Source organism: Pangasianodon hypophthalmus, chromosome 4 (assembly GCF_027358585.1).
Source record: "Pangasianodon hypophthalmus isolate fPanHyp1 chromosome 4, fPanHyp1.pri, whole genome shotgun sequence".
Classification (NCBI taxonomy): Eukaryota; Metazoa; Chordata; class Actinopteri; order Siluriformes; family Pangasiidae; genus Pangasianodon; species Pangasianodon hypophthalmus.
This window is the reverse complement of record NC_069713.1, coordinates 21,865,803-21,885,744: the sequence shown is the minus strand read 5'-3', so window position 1 is coordinate 21,885,744 and position 19,942 is coordinate 21,865,803. Positions and strand designations below refer to the sequence as shown.

Genomic DNA, 19,942 nt, shown 5'->3' with positions numbered 1-19,942 from the left:
CATGCTTGACAGAGCTTGTATATTTTGAATCATGAGCAGATCAATCTTGCCTTCCAATTCTTACGGCTGATGAATGGTTTGCATCTTGTAGTATGGCCTCTAGATTTCTGCTCTCGAAGCTTTCTTTGAACGGTGGATTGTGATCCCTTCAGCCCTGCCCTATGGAGGTTGTAACTGATGTCACTGACTGTTGTTTTTGGGTTTTTCTTCACAGCTCTCAAAATGTTTCTGTCATCAACTGCTGATGTTTTATTCTTCCATGTGTGGTTGTTAGTACATCAGTTTTTTCTTCCTTTTTCAGGACATTCCAAATTGTTGTATTACTTTGCCTAATGCTTGTGCAATTGCTATAATCGATTTTCCCTCTTTTCTCAGCGTCAGAATGGTTTGTTTTTCTCCCATAGGCAGCTCTCGGGTCTTCATGTTGGTTTATCATAATCAGGGCTCAAACCAAGTGTTGACATTCAGAGCTATTAACTATTTAAACAATCAATCTAACAGGGCACACAAGGCCCTGGGCAACAAGAAACTCCTGTCTGTCCCTGGGTGCATTTAAACAAAAGATGCCAAGCTAACACACCTAGATGTAAATATCATGAAATGAAAGCTGAAATTCTGATCACCTCTTATTCATCTTTTGATCTCAAACCCAAATGTCTTCAGTGTATGGCAAAAACAAAAGAACAATACTTTCAGGGGGAGACTGTAAATTATCTCAGACCCTAATTGAGTTGTATGTATGAGTTTGAGAAGGGTTAATTTTAGAAACACTAAACACTAAACACTTGTTCAGACATGGCAAGCTACTGTATATCACATCATCACCATTATTTGGCTCTGACCTTATACCAGACATGCCAGTATACACTGTGCTACAAAGTTCTTACAAAGGTAAGGTTGTCATAACACAGCCTTATATCATAAAAAGACTTTATGACAGCTGTTGTGTGCTGGAGTAGGCCTTTATTAATGTTAATGAGTGTTTATGTCAGTTGCCATGAAGTGGAATGTAAAGGACATGCACCACCCTTAAGATACCGAGGAAAATTATAGTGGAGCATTATTAAGATCCATAATTGGGTAGCACTACTGTAGCTTTGAGAGCACATCACTAGCATGACCTCTTTTCTGACAGAGCTCTTAGCTAAAACAGTGATGAAGCTCGCGCGCGACCTGAGAACCCACGGTGCACGCGCTCTACCGAACTGACGGAGTGTGCACTTGATACCACGTGGTCAGCTCATCATCTGAGATACAGAAGGTCAAGACTAGTCAAGGATCACGATCAGTATTGGCTTTCTGAACCGCAGAGGAGGACAGCGACTGACTAGTAGCCTGCGGACGCATTCTGGGTGGATATACCTACACTCTGAAGCCATCACAGCTGCACACACTTCTTCATCTTCAAGGTGAGTCTGAGAATGGATATCATACATCCTTCACCATTCCGATGCTCACACACAGATAAACCAGGGTTACACATGCGTCGATTGTGTGAAATTTGCTGCATTAGAACAGGAGGGTGTGTGAAAGAGGGTCGCATTGCGAAATTGTTGTTGATGATACATGTTGCCTCACCCTTTTCTTGCTGCATGTGCATTGTTTGTTTACGATTTCCAGAACGCATCAAGCGATGTCATGTGGGAATGAATGATTTAAGATGCGGCTCGGAGTGGGTTATGGGAAATAATCAGATTGTTTTCATTTCGCCGACGCTGTGACGTAATGCTGCATGCATGGATGCGGGTTCTCCATCCAAACAAACCTCATGAACACGCCTTATCTTCCGAGCTATCAGTCTTCGATCAGACACATCACCGTTATGTTTGTTTTAAATGACTACTCATAGGCTTACTAGATTTATAGCCATAGCCTAACATGACTTGTGCATGTTTCCAGGTAACTGATACAGTGCAAAAGAAACAGGAGAGCAACCATGTCACTGTATCCGTCTTTAGAAGACCTGAAGGTGGATAAATTTATTCAGGTATGACTGCTGTGCGTTATGATTGTGATTAGAAAAGCAGTATGCAACATCAACATATGCAGCATCCTTCATTTCATCTTGAAAATGACAAATGTAGTTCATCTCTGCTGCAGGCGCAGAACACTCCTACTGCCAGTCCATCCAAAGCCACACCCCTGGCTCTTCCTGACCCCGCCCACTACCAATCTAGCCCCGCCCACACTGGGTCAAACGTGGAGGAAGTTGGAACAGGTCAGACACTGAGCTCTCTTCAATATAGAAAATAATTGTTAATGTGTATTTTATGGTTATTTATAAATATCTGTGTGTGTGTGTGTGTGTGTGTGTGTGTGTGGACAGATGCCTCTGGAAGTTTGTATCCTCAGCTGAGTGAGTTTATGGGCCTGAATCTTAGTATTGAGGCAATAAAAGCCTTTTCTATTACAGTCCCTGAGCAAAGCAGTGGAGTAAGTCTTTTTGTCTTTGGGGCCATATATATATGTAAGTTGTTCTATGTGGTGCAAATAAATGCAAAAGTGTATCTTCTGTTGTTCATAGGCTCTCAGTGTTCATTCGTCCGGCACAAACTGGACAGTTGCTCCCATAACTGGCAATGACATGGGAGTGAAGAGGGCTGAGATTCGGCAGGGTGTTAGAGAGGTGGTGCTCTGTAAAGACATGGATGGCAAGATCGGCCTCCGCCTCAAAGCCATAGACAATGTAAGATGAATCCATAAACCACGCCCTCAAACAACACACCCAGACTTTCCTCACATATTCCTGTTGTAACACTGCAGACCAGCTGACATGCTTAAAAATACAAATATTATCATGTCATAAGGAAAGTTGCTATATTCCTGCTGACAAATGCAATTCCAGAAGCTTTTATTTTAAGCAATTATCTAACCAAAAGCAGAAGACTTTAGATTCATACTACTACTACTACTACTACTACTACTAATAATAATAATAATAATAATAATATTGGTTTCTGTGGAGGAAACCAGAACAATTCTCATTAAGTAATGTAATTCAATGGTAAATAAAATCACTAAGAAAAACATCATGATTGTTAAGGGTCTGGCATTTCAAATAACTGTTTTAGAGTTTCGTGTATATGTATATATATATATATATATATATATATATATATATATATATATATATATATATATATATATATATATTTTATTATTTTTTTTTTTATTTTGTTGGGCTGGGATGTTTGACAGTGTTGCTAATCAAGTCTGATAGCGTCCCTTCTCTGCTGTTTCTGTAATAACAAGATCAGAGTGTACACTGAACAGTTTAGCTCTATGATAGTTCTCTCTACAGTGATGGAGTTACTAATAAAAAAAATGGTCCACAAAAAACCCCACAAAAGTAAAACACTAGGAGAAAAACATTTCTCTTATCCTCAGGTGCTTGCAATTCAAGACCACAGTAAAAGTCTAGCATTTCCCTAAATACATACACTCACCATCCAATTTATTAGGAACACCTGTACACCTGCACATTCATGCAGTTATCTAATCAGCCAATCACGTGGCAGCAGCACAATGCAAAAAAATCATGCAGATACAGGTCACGAGCTTCAGTTAATGTTCAGAATGAAGATAAAGTGTGATCTCTGTGACTTTGATCATGGCTGAAATTCTCAAACCAGTCCACCTGGCACCAAAAACCATGCCCAGGTTAAAGTCACTGAGATCACATTTGGTCCCCATTCTGATGTTTGATGTGAACATTAACTGAAGCTCTTGCCCTGTATTTTTTTTTTTTTTTTGAATTGCACTGCTGCCACATGATTGGCTGATTAGATAACTGCATGAATGTGCAGGTGTTCCTAATAAAGTGGACAGTGAGTGTACCTCTTGACTGTAATTGTAATATTACTGATCACAGCTAATTTCATGCTCTATCCATAATTTGGAAACTGAAAAGAAGTTTTTTTGTCTAAATTACTGCATGTTGTTGGCCAGTGCTGAGATTATTGTGATGTCTGTTATTCAGGGGGTGTTTGTACAGCTAGTACAAGTGAACACTGCGGCAGCATTAGCAGGGCTTCGCTTTGGCGATCAGATTCTGCAGATCAACGGAGAGTCCTGCGCTGGCTGGAGCAGTGACCGTGCACACAAGGTTCTGAAGAATGCCAGCCCTGAGAGAATAACACTAGCTGTACGAGACAGGTACACACATGATGCTTATCTAAAGGACATAATCCGGTAGTCAGCGTATCCGGTGGTCATGAACATACAACACACAAATATTTTATTTATAAGAGTGAGACTGCCTCAGCTGAATTATTGATAAAGCTACCAGGAACAGGATATTTTAACATCCGCACAATGATGCAGCAATAGTGAGCAAGTCTAAAAGTAGGTAACTGTGTATATTGGTAATCTATTATTTTTTACCAGTTGATCCACAAGCAACATTTTTTTAATTCCAGAACTCCAAATACAAAATCAAGGCAAAAGAGCACTACACAGTATGTAAAAGCAAATTAGCAAACTAACAGCCAATACTCAGTCTCTGTTTCTTTACTTAACTTCTTTCTGTGTTCATTAGTTGCTCATCACCTTTCACAGATGACTTAGAAGTGTGTATGACCTACATGAGAAGTGGAACACTATACTAGGACAATCTTTCAGTTTTTTTAGTTGGAAAATGTTTACCCGTGGTTTCAAGGACAACAGCAGCATTTTGCTTTCCAACATCAGCTAATGCTGTAGTAAAAAATCACAAAAAAATACAAAACAAAACAAAAAAAAACTATAGTCTGCAGTAGTATGCCATAGATAATAACATGGTGTAATGAAGGCACTGTATTCATGTTTCAATGTTCTTAGGTAAATTTTAATAATTTTCTTGGCATTAATAACATTACTACAGGTGGGTGACACATTTCAGGAAAAATAGGTTGTTTGGTTTGGGAAAGGATCAAGTCATGCTGACTGATCACCTTTATCATATGATCAAATGTTTCTATCCTGAATGGAGTACTCTCTTTCAGGATGACCCGGCCCTCATCCACAGGGCATAAGAGCTCACTGAATGGTTTGTTGAAGAAGAAAATGATTTAAATCATATGCTTTGGTCGTCACAGTCACCAAATCTCAACCCAGTTGAACACCTATTAGGGCTATGTCTTAGACAGTGCTCTCTATCACCATCATCAACACCAACTGACGGAACATTTTTATAAGAATGGTGTTCATCACTTCAGTACAGTTCAGAGACTTTTAAACTCTATGCCAAAGAACAATGAAGTTGTTCTTGTGGCTTGTGGTGGCCCAGCACCTTACAAAAACACTTTATCTTGTCAGATTGCCACTCCTCATGGGCAGGTTTAGTTGACTTGATCCCTCAGACCTCCATGGACTCATTTATTGAACTTCACCTGAGCTGTTAAAACAAGTGTCCAATCGTTTCCACTGGAGCTTGGTTGGAATGAAGACCTGCAGCCACACTGGCCTTTTGTGGATTATATTAAACATCCTGGTGCTGAAGTAACGGAACAAGGCCTAAGATGGCAAGTGGGATTTAACTAAGGTGTATAATGAGGGCAAGTCAGCAAGGGCATGTTAAAAATGGTATTGAAATGAAGCTTTATTGTTTTATGTGTCATTCTGCAGGCCAATGGAGCGTGCTGTCACTCTGCATAAGGACATGAGCGGACAGCTTGGTTTCATCTTTAAGAAAGGCAAAATCACTTCCATAGTGAAGGACAGCTCTGCAGCTCGTAATGGACTGCTCACTGACCACCAGATCTGTGAAATCAATGGACAGAATGTGATTGGACTGAAGGTGAATCTCTCTTTCTCCCTCCCTCTCTCTCTCTCTCTCTCTCTCTCTCTCTCTCTCTCTGTCTTTCTCTCTAATCATATCCAAACTTAAACTGGCCGGATGAGTCTGTGTCTTGCCATTTTAAAAGCCTTCTTTTGTGGTTTTGTGGTTTAATTCACAAATCCTCTTCATGAATGTGGGGGAGATTTAGGTTACAACCGACTAAATGTGATACCTTTAAAAGAGTTATTAAAGTATTTAGGTCTTCAGAATGGTGGAATTATATTTAGTGTCTCTTTGGAGAATTTCCAGAGTTCCTATTACAGAGTACAGAGAACTCTCAGATACACACATCAAGAGCATTTGTCTTTTTTCTGGAAAAGTAAAGAAGTTAGAAATATTAAACCATTTTGATCATACTCCTGGAATACAAATGGACTAAAAAATGAATGCCTCTGCTTCTCTCCTTTACTTTCTTCTGTTCTTCAGGACTCTCAGGTGTCAGACATCCTCAACACTAGTGGGAATGTTGTGACTGTAACTGTGATGCCAGCGGTCATCTTTGAACACATGATGAAAAGGTAAAGGGGGGATTGTGGGTAAACAAAATCCAGTTAATCAGGAGCACTCCACATATCCAAAAATTGTCTTCTTCTTCTTTTTTTTCATTGCTTTGCTTGCTTTCTCTCCACAGGATGTGCAACAGCATTGTGAAATCTCTAATGGACCACTCCATTCCTGAGGTGTGATACGGACTGACCCACACCTGGCTCAGAATGGGCTTGCACTACAGCTTAGATGAAGTGGCGTACTGTACACATGGACAGTGTTTGTGCTTTTGAGCCATTTAATACAAGAAGTGAAAAGTGAGAGACATTTCTCTTTTTTTTGCAGTATTTCTCTCTTCCATCAGTAACTAACTCCTTTATGTTAAATGTGCAGTGTTTTTCAATGCTGAATTATTCTCAAAACTCAAATGACAGCTTCACTGATATAAAGTAAATAAAAGATCTTTATCTGCTATGCTATATGCAAATTTCAAACAGCTACTTTGTTGTATGCAAATTTACCTTAGTGACAGAGTTCCTTGGATTTTAATTTTCTTGAACATACTCCGACTTGCATTGCTTATTTAATGTTTACTTATTCGTATTATGACTCTGAATCTAAGAGCACAAGTCTACCCAATTTTATGGAACCACTAAGAAAGTGCTTCCTTGTTTTTTTTTTTTCCACACCTTTGACCTGTATTGTCAAAGTAGTTGCATTTCTCTCAACATTTTAGACATATACTGTACAGATGAATCCACAATTTACAAGGAATTGTAAAACTATGCACAGTTGCCACAACATACATAAACAAAATAATTTTAAGAAAAGAAAAGTTATACGAATTCAACCACAGGTCAATTTGTAAATATATATTAGTCTACTTCTTTTAATTTGAATTCATTTTATGTGGCTTTATTAACTTATTCTTTATAAAGCTGGTATCCTTTCACTCAAACCCAGTGGAACTGTGTTGATATGAGCTGAAATAAAATATGCTGGATATGAGAAGAAGAACCTTTTAGTTTTGACAAGATTTTACTTCATAGGAGTTTTGACATCTTTTCTGTCCAAGACAGGTGTAGGTTTGTCCACTGTTTCTTGATTCAAATGAACAAAATTATCTTGATTCAGTATTGTTTTAAATGGGTTTAAGACTACTGAATAATGTAAAGAAAGTATAAAAAAATTCTATTTATTTAGCATGTCCAGGATTCAAACATTGCATATTGTCTAATGATGTTGTGTTTTGTGTTTTGATATTTCCACCTAAATAAAAATGTAAAAAAAAAAAAAAATCTAAATACAAGTGTGTTTTTATAGATAAGGACTACAGTTACTGACAAATAGCTATTCTCAGCCCTAGTGGGTTTCCGGTTTTGACGACTCCATATGCTCTGCACTCTTGAGCAAAAAAAAAAAAAAAAAAAAAAAAGGGGCCAAGCCCAAAGTGGCAAAAATATTAAGCTTTTAATGATCTTAACAACAAATCATTGGTCAGAAAATTAGCAAAAATTAAACAAACACACTCCTGAGACTTCTGCTGGGTGAACTGTTTGTTTGGGGAAAAGCTACAGCAGAAACAGGGAAATTCATTTACATCTATAGCTAAGACTATAGTCTTCTTGTACTACTTCTCCCTGCTCTATCAGGCCTGGTTCCATTTATGAGCTTGTTATCAGGCCCTTGATGGCTGCATCAGGAGTGGCACATCACCAAATAATGACTAATCTTTCAATCAAAACATCCCAGAAGAAAATTTGTGTTAGTTTGAATTTCAAACATCAAACATTTTAATCATTATCATGATTTTACCTTTGTGTACAAGAAATCTATAGTCTTAGCTATAGATGTAAGTGAATTTCTCTGTTTCTGCTGTAGCTTTTCCCCAAACAAACAGTTCACCCAGCAGAAGTAAAGTCTCAGGAGTGTGTTTCTTTAATTTTTGCTAATTTTCTGACCAATGATTTGTTTGAGTTGTTAAGATCATTAAAAGCTGAATATTTTTGCCATTTTGGGCTTGGCCCTTTTATTATTATGATTTTTTTTTTCGCCCAGGAGTGTATGCATTTGTGTTTTCCCCAATATTTAGATGAAACTGATATGTAATGAGTAGAATTACATGTTGCATGAAAGGCAGATTTGATATATCTAACTATGTAATAAAAGGATTCAGGGTAAGACTGCTTGGTTTCTGATCACAAACAGTAAGTGTTTAAGTCATTTCAGCAGAATGCTACAAATAGAGTGATGAATATGCGAAGACTTTAATATAATTTTAAGACCCACACTTACAATTGTGCAGTGTGCAGTGAAAATACTACATAACTCTAGCCTAAAGACTGTAAAGAATACAATCTTGTTCACCCTCTTCCCGTACATTGTTAATTAGAGCCACAGATCTCGCGAGAAAAACTATCCGCGCTCTCAAGTTTGCCACGTTACGCACGTTCCAGCAGTAGGCGGGCTCAGAGGCGCGGATCCACGCGATCACAAATCTGAGCACTGATTGGCTACAAGCTCCAAGAGCGCCGTTTATCCTATTATACATTGGGCGAAATCTTAAAGTGTCAACCTCACACGGAAACACGTAGTTTAGCTGCAGATTTTGTCCTTGTTTATTGTGATATTTCAGCACAGGAGCCTGGGAACTTTAAATAAGGGTTAAAGTTGAACTTTTAGGTTGCACTGCATTCCGCCATCTCCGCCATGGGCCATAAGAAACCTGCACGCAAACAGGCTAGAAAAGGTAACTGTCCCTCTGTGTGTGTGTGTGTGTGTGTGTGTGTGTTAGTTAGTTAGCCTACACAAGTATGCGAGGATGCTCAGATAGCTCTAGAGATATTACTCAGCTGTTGTTTTGCATTTATTTCTCCCGTTGATGTTGATGTTGATGTTGATACTCAGTCAGTATTCACGACATAATAGCAAAGAAGCGTATTGTGTATTACACGCCTCATTTTCCATAACACACGGACCCCATGACCTATAACTTCATTTTACACTTGTGTTAGTCCCAGTTTTAACTGCCCTGGCGTGTTAATGGTTTGTGAAAAGTCAATCAGCTGACAGGACACACTTTACTCACACAGTTTCTGAACACACTCCCGTGCTGTTCAGGCTCCAATAATGCTCCAGTAATGCTCTATAATGCTCCAGTAATGCTCTATAATGCTCCAGTAATGCTCCAGTACTGCTCTATAATGCTCCATAATGCTCCAGTAATGCTCTATAATGCTCCATAATGCTCCAGTAATGCTCTATAATGCTCCAGTAATGCTCTATAATGCTCCAGTAATGCTCCAGTAATGCTCTATAATGCTCCAGTACTGCTCTATAATGCTCCAGTAATGCTCCAGTACTGCTCTATAATGCTCCATAATGCTCCAGTAATGCTCTATAATGCTCCAGTAATGCTCTATAATGCTCCAGTAATGCTCTATAATGCTCCAGTAATGCTCTATAATGCTACAATAATGCTCGATAATGCTACAATAATGCTCTATAATGCTTCAGTAATGCTCCATAATGCTACAATAATGCTCCAGTAATGCTCCATAATGTTACAATAATGTTCCAGTAATGCTCTATAATGCTCTATAATGCTCCAGTAATGCTCTATAATGCTCCAATAATGCTCCAGTAATGCTCCAGTAATGCTACAATAATGCTCTATAATGCTCTATAATGCTCCAATAATGCTCTATAATGCTCTGTAATGCTCCAGTAATGCTCCATAATGCTACAATAATGCTCCAGTAATGCTCCAGTAATGCTCCAGTAATGCTCCATAATGCTCCAGTAATGCTCCAGTAATGCTCCAATAATGCTCCAATAATGCTCCAATAGTGCTCCAGTAATGCTCCAGTAATGCTCCAGTAATGCTACAATAATGCTCTATAATGCTACAATAATGCTCCCGTAATGCTCCCGTAATGCTCCCATAATGCTCTATAATGTTCCATAATGCTCTATAATGCTCCAGTAATGCTCTATAATGTTTCATAATGCTCCAATAATGCTCCAATGATGCTCTATAATGTTTTGTAATGCTCTATAATGCTCCATAATTCTCTATAATGTTTCATAATGCTCTGTAATGCTCCACTAATGCTCCATAATGCTCCATAATGCTAAATAATGCTCCATAATATTCCATAATGCTCTGTAATGCTCTATAATGCCCCATAATGCCCCATAATGCTCTATAATGTGCCATAATGCTCCAGTAATGCTCCATAATGTTCCATAATGCTCTATAATGCTCCATAATCAGTAATGAAGACCCCTACCTCAGTGCCTGTTATCCATCGCCTTTCACTTTCCTGACTATATTCAAATGCAGTAGTAGAGTATATATCAAGTTTGCACTATGTCAAACACTATGTATACCCCCCCCCAAAAGAGAAATCTTATTTATGAAAATGAGGCTTTGTCTAATTACATACAGTCTCAAAACTATTGGAACATCAAGGCCATCTTTTGTTTTTGCTCTACACTGATGACATTAGTGTTTGAGATCAAAAGATGAATATGACACAATAGATCAGGATTTCAGCTTTCACATCACCACTGACATCACCAATTCTTCTTTCGTGATGCTTTTCCAGGCATGTACAGCTTCTTTCAGTTGTTGTTTGTTTTGGGGGTTTCTCCCTTCAGTCTTCTCTTCAGGAGGTGAAGTACATGCTCAATTGGGTTAAGGTCTGGTGATTGACCTGGCCAGTCTAAAATCTTCCACTTTATTCCCCTGATGAAGTCCTTTGTTGTGTTAGCAGTGTGTTTTGGGTTGTTGTCTTACTGCATAATTAAGTTTCTCTCAATTAGATTGGATGAATTTCTCTGTAAATTGGCAGACAGTATGTTTCTGTAGACTTATGAATTCATTCTGCTGCTACCATCATGAGTTACATCATCAATAAAGATGCAGTAAGTTCCAGAAGCAGCCATGCAAGTCTAAGCCATGACACTACCTCCACCGTGCTTGAGATGAGCAGATCCTTACTTTCTCCGCAGTTTGGCCTTTCCATCACTTTGGTAGAGGTTAATCTTGGTTCCAAAACTTTTGTGGCTCATCTCTGTATTTCTTTGCAAATTCAAATCTGGCCTTCTGATACTTACTGCTGATGAGCAGTTTGCATCTTGTGGTATGGCCGCTATATTTCTGCTCTCGAGGTCTTCTTTGAATAGTGGATTGTGATACCTTCATTCCTACCCTGTAGAGGTTGTTGGTCATGTCACGGACCGTTAGTATTGGGTTTTTCTTCACAGCTCTTACAATGTTTCTGCCATCAACTGCTGTTGTTTTCTTTGGCCGACCTGTTCCATGTCTGGTTGTTAGTACACCAGTGGTTTCTTTCTTTTTGCAGGACATTCCATAATGTTGTATTGGCAATGGCAAGTGCTTGTGCAATTTCCCCCTTTTCTTAGCTTTGAAAATGGTTTGCTTTTCTCCCATAGACAGCTCTCTGGTCTCCATGTAGATTTATGTTTTTAAAAAAAAAAATGCAGTCTTTACAGGCGAAACCCAGGGCTCAAACCAAGAGTAGACATTCAGAGCTTTTAATTGTTTAAACAATCAGTCTAACAGGGCACACCTGTGCAACAAGAAACTCCTGCCAGTCACATGTTCCAATATTTTTGATCACTTGAAAAATGGGTGAGTTCAAACAAAAGGTGCCATATTCTAAGTTGTTTAACACATCTAGATGTAAATATAAGGAAATGAAAGCTGAAATTCTGTGCTGTGAAGAAGTAATTGTTCCCTTCCTGATTTCCCATATTTTTGCATATTTGTCACACCAGCTGGTTTCAAATCTTCATACAAAACATAAAAAAGGAGAATATGAAGAAACACAGAACACAGTTCTTTAATGATCATTTTATTTACTGAAGGAAAAAGGTTATGCAACACCTAGAACATCTGTGTAAAAAAAAAAAAAAAAAAAACGTACTTGCCCCCCTAAACTTAATAACTGGGCTGACTTCAGCCAAATGCTTCTGCTATCTGGAGATCAGTCTTTCACTTTGCTGTGAAGGAATTTTGGCCCATTCTTCTTTGCAGAGCTGCTTTAATTCAGCCACATTAGAAGGCTCTTGAGAATGAACTCCTGAGTAAGGTCCTGCCACAGCGTCTCAGTGGAGTTCAAGTCCCGACTTTGACTAGGCCAAAACTTTAATTTTGTTTCTTTTAAGCCATTCGGATATCGACTTGCTCTTAGGCTTCGGATCGTTATATTGCTGCATAACCCAGTTGAACTTCAGCTTCAGATCACAGCCTGGACATTCTCCTTCAGGTTTTGCTGGTAGAGCATAGAATTCATGATTCCATCAGCTATGGCAAGTCCCCCAGGCCCTGAAGCAGCACATCATCTGCACACCATCACACTACCACCACCATGTATGACTGTTGGTATATTGTTCTTATTATGGAGTATTGTGCTAGATTTATGCCAGATGTAATGGGACCCAAGTCTTCCAGAAAAGTTCTACTTTCGACCCATCAGTCCACAGAACGTTTTCCAAAAAAGCTTGGGGGTCATCAGTGTGTTTTTTGGCAGACATGAGAGAAGGCTTTATGCTCTTCTTGGTTAGCAGTGGTTTTCACATTGCAACTATCCCATGGACAGTCTTTCCAGTCTCTTTCTAATGGTGGAATCATGAATGCTGACCTTATCTGTGGCGAGCGAGGCCTGCGTTTTTTTCAGACGTTTATCTGGGGTCTTTTGTGTCTTCCTGCATGACTCGTCAGTGCGCTCTTGGAGGAATTTTTGTTGTTCTGCCATTAGTGAGAAGATTCACCACCGTTTCAAGTTTTCTCCATTTGGAGATAATAACTCTCACCTGGTTTGCTAGAATCCAAGAGCCTTAGAAATGGCTTTTTTTTTTAAAGCCCTTTCTAGACTGATGTATTTCAGTAACTTTGTTTCTCATCTCTTCCTGAATTTCTTGTGATCGCAGCCTAGTGTGCATTTTATTTTCAACAAATGAAATGATCTTTTAAAAACTGTATTTTGTGTTTACAAGGGTTTACAGGGTGTCTTGTATTAAATTTTCTGAAGATCTGAGAAATTAAATGTGACAAATATGCAGAACAGAAGAAATTAAAAAGGGGGTAAATACATTTTCAGGTAAGAGGTTTTGTAGAGCTATATGAAATGACGTGTTTGTGTCACTGCAGTTGTTGTTATTCGGCTGCTCCCATTAGGGGTCGCCACAGTCGATCATTGGTCCGCATATTTGATTTGGCACAGTTTTTATGCCGGGTGGCCTTCCCGACGCAACCCTTCCCGATTTTATTGGGGCTTGGGACTGGCACTGGGAGTGCACTGTCATGTGCAACCCCAGTGACTGGGGCCGATTCCCTAGCTTGGAATCAAACCCGGGCCGGGGCCGTGAGCGCGCTGTGGCCTAACCACTAGTCCTCCAGGGACCCAAACATATTACTGCAGCAATTAAGTATTACTGCATACTACAGTTTAAAAATAGACATGTTTTTAGGTGAAATTTGTCCAAAAATCTGGCAAATGTTTGATGTCACCAAAATCGTCATTTTATGGTACACTAGTGTGCACAGTGTACACTTCATTTAGTGTAGTGTCTTGCCTTAATGTGCATACTGTATACTAAACATGACTTCACAGTTTCCCCAACATTATACGATATAAATGTTTATAAGTTATCTGGTGGTATTTAAATGATGCAGCAATCAAGTTATATTTTATCGCAGGGCTTTTTGCAGCCTCGAAAATAAATTTCACAGATCCTCTCAGAACAAATTTATTTCCTGTACATGAACCTTAGAGCTTTTTTTATTCCAGAAACTTCCACCTGCAGAACACATTAGGTCCAAGTTTACATTAATTAGAGGCCAGCATTTTTTATTTTTTTTTTTTTAAATTAAGGGAGTTATTAAGGTTTGGATTAACCCCATTTAATTCAAGCAAGCAGTCAAACAGGGTAATAAATGTAATAAGTTTGATAAGTGGGTTCCCTTCACTATAACAAAACTAAAAAGAAAAAAAATCACAAACTCCACCATCGTTTAAAAGTACCAGTCTATTAAGGCTGAGTTAGACAACTGAATAGACATGAGCATGTTCTAATCTTCAGCAAGGGCTATTTCTATATCTGTGCTTAATAACATGTCAACTGTGTCATATTTTGAGACCACGGTGTGTGTGTGTGGTATAAGAGAGAGAGAGAGAAAAATTTGTGATTGACTTTGATTTGTCCCTGATTATGTGAATGAAAGTCATTTTTCCATATCAGTGTGTAAAAAGTGCAGCAGAATCCCAAATTAATCACGTCTAAGTGACACCCTGTGCAGTTTTGTGGTGCTACCGCCCCGTTATGAGTATGAGCGTGCGCATGAGGCACTTCCACAGTCCATCGTCTCCATATGAGGCCCAGAAGCACGACGTGTGGTGACAGCACCACTAAAAATACCCGACGGGCCGAGCGTGGATCAGGTTGCAGCTGAGCCAGCGAACGCTGCTGCCGCTCCTGCGTGTGAGCAAAAAAATAAAAAAACAACGTTATTTTTCCCTCGCAGGTTTCTTCTGAACCACTTAGTGTACGATGGGAGTAACGCAAGCAGATGGAACCAAAATGGCAAATGTAGAAGGTAGACTGGTCTTCATGGGAATGCGAGAGGAGAAATGGTTTGGTCTGGCATGTATGAGCACCTGTTAGACAAACCTGCATTTGTGCAGCAGCACTTGCTTGCTACATGTAGTGCCTCTCAGTGTTTTGTGTGTGTTTTGGAGTTGGAGTGGTTATTGTTTCTTAGCTAAGTTGTGTGGCTTTGTGTCTAAAGTGCGCATGTCAGCAAGAGGTCAGGCCCAATACCCTGACAGTGCAACCTTGAGTTGAGAATGTACAACTGTTTCATATTCTATCATGAGGTTGTCTCTTGCTGACACACTGACAGACACATACGGTTTATTTATAACGAGATGGCATGTAGATAGTATGAAAGCATGTTTATCCTTGTTTGGTCATAACTAACAATGAACTGATCTGATACTGAGTATCATTTGGATCTGATTCACAAACAAGCTGTGATAGTGACTGAAATGACATTGATCATGCACATGGACACAGACTGTACTAAAGCAAGCAGCCATCATGCCTGTGATACTCTGCATAACTTAGCACAAGCTTGGTTACTCTGAGGATATCAGTATCAGATGGGTGTGTGGTATTAGTCAATACTTGCTACTGTATTAACCAAACTGTATAGAGAGAAGAAAAGGATCAGTGCATCTCCAGTCATAAGAAATATCTCTCCTAAGTATTGCATGTGAAAATCATCTAACGCATTCTCACGACTTGCCTAAATTATGGTGCCCGTGATGACCTTATATAGGATGCAGCCATTGTGTTTCAGCTCCTGCATTTTTAAGGTTGTGGAGCTTAGAAAATGTGTGTCTTTTTGTGAGCAATTGATTAGGTGACCTTGTCAGCAGAATACAATACCCTCATGTTATATGATCCTGTCATTTTTTTTAAGCCTCTGTTCCTTCTGTCTTGTTTAACTACATTCGGGTGCAACCTGGAAATGGTCTGATGAGAAAATGTGACCCTTCTTCCACATGTTTCATCAAGGGCTTCAGAGTGATATTGTTAATAATTCTTTAATCTGACCACTGACATGACGTCGATCCAATGCAGCATTATAATGAGCGCAAAGCATACAAGAAATCCTGATGTGTGGAATAAGTGTCAAGCTGCATCTCCTCTCATCACTGTGGGTGTGAAATGCAGCTCATATTAACTATATTTGTACAGAGTAATATAACAACAAAAAAAAAAAGTTTAATATGCAATATCACGCTTGTCTTTGTCTTCTGTATTTCTGTGGAGAAAATCTGAAACACCCCAAACGCTCTGGTCGACTTTAATATCTAATAGCACGGTATCTGTGATTTGGCATAAGTAAGTAGTATATCTCTGCTTGAAGTAAGTGTTAATGCTCTGCTTCTTCTCTTCCATTCATTCTGCAATTAAACACAGGATTTTCATATAGTTGTTCATTTCCTGCCCCCTAGTGGACACGCTCACTTCATATGCAAGTAGGAAGGCAGATGTGTGTTCATGTGTTCACAAATAGGCGGATGCAGAAATATAAACCAGACCTTATGCGAACTAGATTACTGTATTAAAACAAATTGTACCACAGTGCTACTGAATTTTTTTTTTTTTAATTTTTATTCTCATTGGTCAGAAGGTGTTGCTTAGTTTTCTCTAACAGCATGCCCCTAACAGAAGTGACAATTGCAAGGTAAAGCACAGGTTTATATTAATGCACTTGTTCTAATGCGTTCCCATTTCTAAAAAGTATGTGTTATGCTTTAAATGTATGTATTGTTCTTTCAATAAAACAAAATTTAGTAATCCTTCTCATAATTGCTGATGTATAAGAGGAATAAAACACAGCCATGCGGTTATAGGATCATGCCGTGTCACCTCACCCATGCGGTTGATTATTTTCCTATAACAGCATACCCAGTAATTTCTTAAGTATTGTGTTCCTTTCGAGGATCTGAATACAAAACATAAACACAACTCTGCGTGTGTACCTGGTACCTGTCTGTCATTGTGCCTTTCTGTCTGTGTTCACAGAGCCCCAGGCAGTACCTGCTGTCGGTAAGAGCCCCAAGAAATCTGAGGGACACTCAATCTTCAGCTGGCTCATCGTGTTGGCTCTGTTGGGTGCCTGGATGTCTGTGGCTGTTGTCTGGTTTGACCTAGTTGAATACAAAAATGTTGTGGGTAGGTCTACAATTTCCTCTCTTGTGACACTTTCCTCTCTTGTGAAAGTATAGTGCAGTATAATAGCCAAAAAGTAGCTGAAATAATGAATAAAACCTGTCTGTAAAATCAAGGTTAGGTTAATATACACCTCTGCCCTTGACATAGCCTGTAATTTTATATAATTTGGAAAAACAGATTGAAATTATTGCAGACTCTTCTATCATTTTGCTTTTGTTTGAAATGAGAACAGTCTCTCTTATTCACCTCAAATGTATAAAAAACCAAGCACCACAAGTCCTGTATTCAATTCAAGTAAGAATGCATGTAACAGTATAACTACATTGATGTTATGTTGGATTTTGTGCTGTGAAAACATACGGGAAGAAATCCTCTACTTCCATTGCAGGCACACTTGGAAAATTTTATGATTCTGATGGTGATGGTGACTTTGATGCGGAAGATGCCAAAGTTCTGCTGGGTGAGTTTGAGTAGTTTTGGATATATATTTGTGTATGTGTGTATGTGTGTGTGCTTCCTGCATGACTGACTAAGGTCATTAATTCACACCCTGTAATTCTAAACATCTATACAGTTTATAGAAAGGATATGAAACTCCATCTGCTTGTCTGTTACACAGTATTTAATATCAGTATATAAAAGAAGCATATGAACACTATGTAGATTGGAGACAAATACTTTTGTAAAATACTTTTTCTGTTCAGTCCTGTATGAATTAACTAGTTCAGGTCTGTTGTGAACTAGAACAGGACAAAGATGTAAACCTAATTAATGACTGGATTGAAAACCTCTGTTACAAATTGTTGCCTGTCAGTAGGACAAATGAAAAATGAATTTATCTGCTTTTTTCATTATTCATTTTTTTCCGTTTCTTTCTTTGATATATAAGTTAGTCTCTCAAATATAAATCTGAGCACCCTTTCACCTTTGCTTTCGTAGAGAGCAAATAAGGCAACTTTGTGTTTCTGAAGCTCACATTAAAGCTGATTTATTATGTAGAGCCACCGTTCTCATTGTGCACTATATCTGGAATATTCAACTGCAATTTGTGAAGGTCCTGTTTTTTTTTTTGTTTTTTTTTTATTGTTTTTTTTTTATTATTATTATTATTATTTATTTCTTGCTTACAAAAGTCCAGATAAGCATGACTTGATGGTGATGACGGTTACCTAATAATGATTAGTTCACGGCTAATTACTAGTTGTTAACATATTCATAGTTGTTTCTGGCACTTGCCACTTTTAGCTCCACAGATAAGTTTTAAACTGGAATTGGACAATAAACGCATGCTTCTGTCCATTCTGTTTTCACTGTGACAGTTTTTTTAATAAGCCATGTCATCACTTCCCAAATCAAACTAGAGAGGTTAAATCTATGAAAGTCTGTAATTCGAAAAGATACCTTACAGTAAATAATTTACATAAATGCATGTGATTGGCTGCAACAAGATGCTGTGATTCATGTTAGAAAACTGGAGTAGCTGAACGTAGCTAGAATATTACAGTGATTGATTCTGCTACAGTATTTTTTGCAGTGCTCGGTACGATCCGCTGAAAGACTTCGCTGAGTCCGCATCCGGATCTCAGACCTCCAGTTGACAACCACTGCAGTGTAGTTTTCTAATAATGCTCACATTACACTATTGCTTACTAAAATAGGCAGCTAATGGTAATAACACATGGCTTTTGTTTTATTATTTAAAAAAAACAGCAAAATAATTTCCTGCTGACCCTTCGGAGGAATTCTGATATTTCAAATCAATCTAAACGGACACTGAATTTAAACCATACTACATTGTAAAATAAATATAATCACGTGCTGCAGTCTAGAATGAGAGATTGCAGAAATGAAATGAACTTAAGCTAAGTGTGTGCTTTATTTTATTTTTTTTCTGTCTCATTCCTCACTCTACCTTGTGCTCTTCCTGCTTCATAGGCTTGCCTGAATTTTGCAAGGGCCTTGTCTCTGTGCACAAAGAGAGCGATGATGCTTTAGCAGATGGCAGTTCTGATTTGTTAAAAAGCTTCCTGGCATTTCTGTGTGATGTGCTGATGCCATGTGAGGGTGGAGGCGATGGAGAGAGTGTTATGAAGGAGGAGAAGGAGAGGGTCACTGGTATGTCATAAAGTTAGAGGGCATTAGTCCTGTAACTTGAGCTACAGTACTGTAGCCTGACTGCAAGAAGTTTAGAGAACGTTTAAGAGATTTTATTGGATGTGCTCGTCTTGTGAGGAATGTGCTGATATGCTTGCCTTCTGAGTCTGAAATGGTGAAAGAAGTTTGCCACAGAGCTCTGGCTTTGTGTATTTGGAACATGGAAATGTCACATCTCTGTTTTGCTGATTCAAGTCAGTTTAAATATGACATTGCATGGACTGTTCCAGATTGTTGTCCAGTTCTCTTCTGTGTGTGTGTGTATGTGTATGTGTGTGTGTGTGTGTGAGTGAGACCACTGTCATATATGCCAGTACACAGGTTTGGAGAGGATTTGCAGTGAATTTTTCCCCCCTGGTTTTGTTAGACACAAACGTGGAACCTTACAGCACAAGTGTGTGTTTACTGATGTAGTCACTTTCAAATTTGAAAACTATGGAGGCAGACAAAAAGGGAAAAATGGCGAATTAAAGTATTGCATGTGTGTCAGACTGGGATATTAGTGTTTTGTTATATATATATATATATATATATATATATATATATATATATATATATATATATATATATAATGTGTGCATTTATCAATGTATCTAATAGTGCTGGTGTGGTTATATTTAGGTACATTGAGAAATTGGAAAAAAATTCTGCTCCCACTTTCTAAAAACAAAATTCTAAGGATTTCCTAAACTCAGGATGGTCTCTTCA

General features: G+C 38.5%; 2 protein-coding genes across 24 annotated transcripts in view; both read left to right on the top strand.

Moving 5' to 3' along the window:
* Positions 1 to 888: 888 nt before the first annotated feature.
* Positions 889 to 6,791, top strand: sdcbp (syndecan binding protein (syntenin)). Its single transcript, XM_026936000.3, has 9 exons — positions 889 to 1,409; positions 1,900 to 1,987; positions 2,101 to 2,218; positions 2,327 to 2,433; positions 2,525 to 2,686; positions 3,980 to 4,155; positions 5,605 to 5,776; positions 6,245 to 6,336; positions 6,450 to 6,791. The coding sequence occupies exons 2-9, from the start codon at positions 1,937 to 1,939 to the stop codon at positions 6,502 to 6,504; spliced, it is 933 nt and encodes a 310-aa protein (XP_026791801.1). The 5' UTR covers positions 889 to 1,409; positions 1,900 to 1,936; the 3' UTR covers positions 6,505 to 6,791.
* A 2,029-nt stretch (positions 6,792 to 8,820) lies between these two features.
* The window catches only part of unm_hu7910 (un-named hu7910), a 30,702-nt gene continuing 19,580 nt past the window's right edge, over positions 8,821 to 19,942 (top strand). For 2 of the 23 annotated variants that reach the window (XM_053233755.1, XM_053233747.1), the window contains exons 1-3: positions 14,369 to 14,930; positions 16,931 to 17,080; positions 17,469 to 17,540. In XM_053233755.1, coding sequence (XP_053089730.1) covers positions 14,885 to 14,930; positions 16,931 to 17,080; positions 17,469 to 17,540 — 268 coding nt within the window. In that variant the 5' untranslated portion in view covers positions 14,369 to 14,884. Of the gene's footprint in view, positions 9,054 to 14,313; positions 14,982 to 16,930; positions 17,081 to 17,468; positions 17,541 to 19,015; positions 19,196 to 19,942 lie in introns of those variants that run through there. The other 21 variants (XM_053233756.1, XM_053233750.1, XM_053233758.1 and 18 more) reach the window with 19 other exon arrangements.

What these genes read in the sequence shown, in the direction of transcription:
- sdcbp (XM_026936000.3), top strand. Translation starts at nt 1,937, where the DNA reads ATGTCACTGTATCCGTCTTTAGAAGACCTGAAGGTGGATAAATTTATT. An exon ending in AGGTGGATAAATTTATTCAG is followed by an intron (nt 1,988 to 2,100) that starts GTATGACTGCTG and finishes TCTCTGCTGCAG; the next exon opens with GCGCAGAACACTCCTACTGC. An exon ending in CGTGGAGGAAGTTGGAACAG is followed by an intron (nt 2,219 to 2,326) that starts GTCAGACACTGA and finishes GTGTGTGGACAG; the next exon opens with ATGCCTCTGGAAGTTTGTAT.